Here is a 7,285-nt window from a genome sequence, read left to right on the forward strand (position 1 = left end):
AGTCCGATACTCGTTGTTTCTAGAGACCGCGAGTACCACTGTATCTCCACGAGCATCACGGGATAGGAGATTTGTTAGTAGGGAGGGAAAGAGATCCGGATATGTTTTGGTGAACAATATGATCTCAACAAAACCTGATTTTCGATACTCAGAAGTGTAATATACGCCCTTTTGCGTATATACGATCGAAAAAGGTTAGAAAGTTAGAAAACTGGGAACACTGTTTATCTGAAGTATAATTAAACAGACGGCTGGACCGCCACTTGTTTTTGAATCCTCAATCTGGTTAGTTGCTTTTTCCTGTGCTCCGAAAGTTCCATAGAATCAACGGTTCGCTTTTCTTCATTTGAGTTGAGTCCTTGAACTTATCTCTTTTATACCTGGAAGTAAGTATTATTAAGGAAATACTAAAGTGGCGACGAGGATAAAAGAAAAATATTTGACGGATGTTGATCGTAAGTAGATTCTTGGTTGAGCATCGTTCCCAGTAATTTGCGGAACGTGTATCCATATCCGAAAGGTGATAAAATTGAAAAAATTGCGGTTTGAGGCTAACAAGTGTGGTGAAATACGCCATTTTGTGCGAGAGCGTCAGTTCTCTTTGAATTAAGATATAATAAAGAATTTTTTTTTGGTATTGTCTGGGAACAAATAGTTCCATTGTTTTCTGATTTTTTTTCTTCATTTATGTAGTAACAAAAGTTTTAATTATAATTTGTATTTCACACATTCAGGTGATTGCAGTAGTGTCGTGAGACACTTCGTAAATAGGAATTGTGTCGGAAGCGGCTGAAATTTATCATCAAAGGTTTTAGAAGGCAAAGGCTTGAATAAGGCGATACAGAATTTCAAGGAAGCAATTTTAATTAGAAGGTGGAAACAGCGAGTTTGACGTCACCTATTGAATAGAGAGCCAGTTGATGCAGAGGGCATTAAATAGCAAAGACGGTGCGGAATCTCCACGGCTGCTGTAGTAAATGCTATAAACTAAAAGCAGTAAGAATCTGATAGTCGGGTGAGTCGTTCAATTGATTTTTTTATCTTATCAATTTATTATTTTCAATTAAATAATTGGGTACTTATTATTGGGAATTGTTTTACCTTTCGTCTCAAATATATTAGAAATATGGCACAATTATCTATGGCATCTTCAATAGAGCCTTACCGAAAGGGTGCTTCTTTTGGAGATTGGATTGACAGGCTTGAGTTTTGTTTCTTAGCGAACAATATAGATGTGAATTTAAAAAAAGCTCATTTTATAACCCTAGCGGGTCCACTCGTTTACGCAGAACTGAAGCTGCAATATCCGGTTGGAAATTTAAATGACGTATCGTATGATGATATGGTTAAGAAACTTAAGAGTAGATTTGACAAGAAACCATCTAGTTTGGTTCAACGATTAAAATTTTCTAATCGAGTCCAGCAACCGGACGAATCACTCGAAGATTATGTTCTGTCTGTTAAGTTACAGGCTGAATTTTGCTCTTTTGGTACATTTAAGGATCAAGCGATCCGAGATCGTATTATTTCGGGAATAAGGGATACCAGTCTTCAAGAGAAAATTCTCAATGAAGACGAAGAATTGAGTGCTGAGGCCACGGAGAAAATTATTATGACGTGGGAAATGGCCAAGTGTAACGCCAAATCCTTAGGGATTGAAAAAAAAACTGAGAGTTTTGATCTAATTAACACAGTGAAACCTCATTATGGGGCAGCATTCAGGAAACTAGCAGATACTTTGGATGCAGCTAGGGCCAATCAAGCAGGTCCATCCAAGGGTTCTGTTAGGAGTAGACTTGGTTTCAAGCCTTATAGTCGATACAATCATAATTACATTGGAAATAAATATGAATCAAAGCCAGCCGAATGGCAAGGCCAACAGGATAAATTTAGAAAAGATTACTCTCAATTTATTTGTGATTTTTGCGGTAAGAAGGGCCATATAAGAAAGAAGTGCTTTAGACTAAAGAATTTACACCGAGATACAGTAAAGTTCGTGGACTCGGACAAGCCTGGAACAAGCACGGATCGGAACTTAAGCGAGATGTTTAACAGGATGAAAGCAGATGACGTCGAAAGCGATGATGATAAAGGTGATATGTTTTGTATGTTGGTGTCGTCCATAAATAAAATTAATAACCCATGTCTATTAAATGTGATCCTAGAAGATAAGGCTATCCAAATGGAAGTTGATTGCGGCTCTTCAGTTACTGTAATGGGGAAACACCAATTTGAAACAAATTTCACTATTCCATTGAAAAAATCAGATAAACAATTATTAGTTGTGAATGGGGATAAACTTAAAATCTTAGGAGAGGTAAAGGTTACAGCCAAAATTAATGATAAAAAGGCAAACGTGTCCTTGATAATTTTGGACTGTAACAATAATTTTATTCCGCTACTTGGACGAGACAGTTTGGATATATTTTTTAATAATTGGAGAAATTATTTTACCATTTCTCAAGTCAATAATATAAACGGGTTTTAGGATATGAATTTGATAGGGGATTTAAAGCAAAAATATTCTAAAGTGTTCATTAAAGATTTTTCGTCACCGATTGTAGGATATGAAGCGGATCTGGTGCTAAAGAGCAAACAACCGATTTTCAAGAAAGCTTATAGTGTCCCATACCGTTTGAGGGATAAAGTAGTAGATTATTTAACAAAATTAGAGAAATAAAAAGTCATTACACCGATCAAAACAAGTGAATGGGCATCTCCGATCGTTATTGTTATGAAAAAGAATAATGACATCAGATTAGTGATAGACTGTAGAGTATCTATCAATAAACTGTTGGTATCTAATGCTTACCCTTTACCGGTAGCTCAAGATCTGTTCGCTGGTTTGGCGGGGTGCAGAGTATTTTGCGCCTTAGACCTAGAGGGAGCCTATACTCAATTGTCCTTATCAGAAAAATCTAGAAAATTTATGGTCATAAATACAATCAAAGGATTATATACTTATAATAGGCTACCACAAGGGGCCTCATCCAGCGCATCCATTTTTCAGCAGGTTATGGATAGCATTTTACAAGGAATAGAACATGTGTTCTGCTATTTGGATGATGTTCTAATCTCAGGTAAACCTGATTGCAAGATTGCAAAAATAAACTAGAGCTGGTTTTGGACAGATTGTCGACAGCAAATATAAAAGTTAACTGGCAAAAATGCAAATTCTTTGTTACAACGTTGCCATATTTGGGTCATATTTTAACTGAAAATGGGTTGTTGCCATGTCCAAGTAAAATTTCTACAATAACTGAAGCAAAGGTACCGAAAAACATCTCTGAACTGAAATCCTTTCTAGGACTTTTAAACTATTACAACAAATTTATCCCAAACTTATCTTCAAAGCTTTATTATCTATACAATCTACTGAAAAACGGAACTAAATTTGAATGGGACGCGAACTGCGATAAAGCATTTCAGGAAAGTAAAAATTCCTTAGTTGATACAAATTTCTTAGAATTTTATGATCCAAAAAAACCGATAGTCATTGTGTCTGATGCTTCAGGATATGGTCTAGGCGGCGTTATTGCGCATATTATAGATGAAGTTGAAAAACCAATATGTTTTACTTCTTTTTCTCTCAATTCAGCTCAAAAAAAATATCCAATTCTGCATTTAGAGGCTCTAGCCCTGGTCTCTACTATAAAAAAATTTCATAAATATTTATATGGGCAGAAGTTTCAAGTATACACTGATCATAAACCTTTAGTTGGCATTTTTGGAAAAGAGGGTAAAAACTCTCTTCTTGTTACTAGGCTACAACGATATATTTTAGAACTTTCTATATATAATTTCGATATACAATACAGACCATCTGCCAAAATGGGAAATGCAGATTTCTGCTCTAGATTTCCATTGGAACAAGGAATTCCAGAGGGGTATGATATTGAGTGTGTAAGAAGCATTAATTTCACAAAAGAGTTACCTATTGATTACAACCAAATTAGTCAAATGACAAAAAATGATGAATTTCTACAGAAAATAATTACATATATGAGGACTGGCTGGCCAAAAAGAATAGATAAGCAGCTTATTAATGTTTATTCGAATCAACATGATTTAGAAATCGTTGATGACTGTTTATTATACCAGAACAGAGTCGTTATACCACAAAAAATGCTCAGCGTAATTTTAAAACTTCTACATGCCAACCACGCCGGTATGGTAAAGATGAAACATTTGGCGAGGCGCTCTGTTTACTGGTATGGCATAAATGCAGATAAAGAACGTTTCGTTAGAACTTGTCATGAATGTAATAGTATGGCAATAACACCAAACCCGAAAACGGAATCCAAATGGATTCCTACTACTAGACCATTTAGCAGGATTCATATTGATTTTTTTCATTTTGAGCATCGGACGTTTTTACTTATGGTAGATAGTTTTTCTAAATGGCTGGAAATAGATTATATGAGGAACGGCACTGACACAGGAAAAGTTCTGAAAAAGCTGGTAGCCCTATTTGCCAGATTTGGGTTACCAGACGTGATAGTATCAGATGGGGGTCCTCCTTTTAGTTCTCACAATTTCATAAACTTTTTAGAAAGACAAGGTATTAAAGTGTTTAAAAGTCCGCCATACCATCCTTCGAGCAATGGACAGGCAGAAAGATTTGTTAGAACTGCGAAAGAGGTTTTAAAAAAGTTCCTAATGGAGCCAGAATTAAAAGAAGTGAGTCTAGAGGACCAAATTAATTTATTTTTGTTTACATATAGAAATAGTTGCTTGACGAATGATGAGAAATTTCCATCAGAAAAAGTTTTATCGTATAAACCTAAAACACTTATAGACTTACTTAATCCAAAATGCCATTTTAAAAGGCAATTGGCCACACCAAAAGCACCTACTGATGAAAAGTCATCTATTGATACTCCCCCTCTTAGGGGAAAGGAGACTACCGATCCTTTGGATAACCTGATCGAAGGTGATGAGGTGTGGTACAAAAACCATAATCCTCATTACCATATGCGTTGGTTGAAAGCAACTTTTCTAAGACGTTTCTCTAAAAATACATTTCAGGTTACGATTGGAAGCGTGCCAACTATGGCACACCGCGCTCAGCTGAGGGCTATTGAAGTATTACATAGAAGGCCAAATGTATTATCTAAATACATGCTACCCAAGGGGGAGGACCGTGTTGGACTAAATAAGAGCAACGATGAAGAAGGAGATTTCAAAGGTTTTGCAGAGCATGAGTTAAAAAGGAAAAGCAGAAAGAGAAAATTTCCTTCGATATTGGATCCGATGGAATTGTCGGAAATGGAACCTAGACGGTCAAGAAGAAAACGATCCGCAAAGGTGGACATGGATTTCATATACAAATAATTTGATTATCTTCGGTTCTGATATAAGAATATCGAATATGTTTTATTTAAGTTTAGTCAGGATAACCTGATTGTCGAATTTGAATTGTATCAGAAGTAAATAATATAGGATTTGATAGGAAATCAAGTTAAATGATAAGGGGAAGAGCTGTAATATACGCCCTTTTGCGTATATACGATCGAAAAAGGTTAGAAAGTTAGAAAACTGGGAACACTGTTTATCTGAAGTATAATTAAACAGACGGCTGGACCGCCACTTGTTTTTGAATCCTCAATCTGGTTAGTTGCTTTTTCCTGTGCTCCGAAAGTTCTATAGAATCAACGGTTCGCTTTTCTTCATTTGAGTTGAGTCCTTGAACTTATCTCTTTTATACCTGGAAGTAAGTATTATTAAGGAAATACTAAAAGAAGAAATATAATAAGTAAGAAAAATATAAAACATCTCCAAGGAACGATCTCACCAGTATCCCCTCTCTCCTGCTCGCTCTGTTGTCAGCAACGCAAGATGAAACACGACCACTGAAAGAATAAAATAAAAACACTCGCGAATGGATCCGCTGCAGACCAACCCTAGACCCTCAGTCCGAATGACACGATCGACTTGTAAACTTTCACACATTCCATTGGCACATTGTCGCAAAGCTGATTTACCGGTAGCGACACCTGCCAATGAAAAATGGAACCAAGAAAAGGAGGATTCTTTCGGAAATTTTCATATCGGCAGTAGTGATTTGCAACATTTTTATCGTTTATTCTATAGTACAAATAGATATTAGCAATAAATGTACACTCAGAGTAGAAGAAAAACGATTTCAAAGTGATTACTACTATTTTTTTAGTGTAAACTACGATTAAACATGGAAAATCTTCAGAAATGTGTGAAATTGAGTAAGGTTAGGTTTTTTCGGATCAACATTTTACTAAACAGAAACCAGTGTAATGTTGATTTCTCGAGTACTAGAATGTATAGCGATCGAGTACTATTTATTTTGGATACTTTATTTGATATTTTCAGGCATTTGAAAAATGGTATCAAACCAAGTTTAATGCTCGATTCTGAATAAACGGTAGATTTCGCACAATGAACTAAGATCAACATTACCACCTCAGAGTAAAAACTTTTTCCTCAACTTTTACTATGATTTTTCAAATGAATTTGCCCGTTTTCATAATAAATCGTTGAAAAGGTGGAGTAATTAGAAATTTTCCTACCGATTTGACAGCTCTTGCTGAAAGTATCATCTCTAAACAAGCAGCGCCTCTACATTTCAGTTTTGCGACAATATGCCAATAGAAATCCGACAACACCGACAATGACATGCAGACGGCGCTTCGATCGGTTAACAGGTTAACTTCGCCACTTGAGCACTTTCAGTTTTTGCGAATCAACACTCAATAAAAAGGACTCTCACCACTAAACACACACTTACCACGCCTGCACTATCACTCAAAATAACTATTTCAACCAAATTTTTAACTATACGTATCAAACAACACATTAAAATTATACTTTTTTGAGAGCAGCACCAGGACACCGCACGCCCAGTGATGCCAACTCTCTCTCAGTTCATCATCATAGGAACTTTACTGCATGACCCAAAAAGTACTGTTTCTTCCAACAGACTTAGAAATAATATACTGATGAAGGTTGCAGTGGCGAAATTATAAAGAATTTTTTTAATATAGTAATTTTTCATTTTAAATCGACATACTGCAAGGTTGTGCTAATGCCAGGGACAAATGGTTTGTTGCAACTGGTAAGCATTAAGCTGTACCAATGAAATGCGTCAATCATTGCCGTTTCAACCTTCCGAGTGAACGGACGTGCTTTGTGTTTACTGCGAAAGCGTTGAAATCCAGTGCCGTGTGTGATAAAGTGACCGGACGATCAAAACTAGATCGCTATTGTGTAATAGACAATAGTGCTTTTTCCTGTGAGAGGTTTTATGCAC

The 7,285-nt window shown here is 36.1% G+C and overlaps 1 protein-coding gene across 1 annotated transcript; it reads left to right on the forward strand.

Annotated features, from left to right (window-relative positions):
- Window positions 1-1,171: 1,171 nt before the first annotated feature.
- Window positions 1,172-5,300, forward strand: LOC131432346 (uncharacterized). Its single transcript, XM_058598562.1, has 2 exons — window positions 1,172-2,093; window positions 5,029-5,300. Exons 1-2 carry the CDS (start codon window positions 1,343-1,345, stop codon window positions 5,082-5,084), a joined length of 807 nt encoding a protein of 268 aa, XP_058454545.1. The 5' UTR covers window positions 1,172-1,342; the 3' UTR covers window positions 5,085-5,300.
- The last annotated feature ends 1,985 nt before the right edge of the window (window positions 5,301-7,285 follow it).

Source organism: Malaya genurostris, chromosome 2 (genome assembly GCF_030247185.1).
Source record: "Malaya genurostris strain Urasoe2022 chromosome 2, Malgen_1.1, whole genome shotgun sequence".
NCBI lineage: Eukaryota > Metazoa > Arthropoda > Insecta > Diptera > Culicidae > Malaya > Malaya genurostris.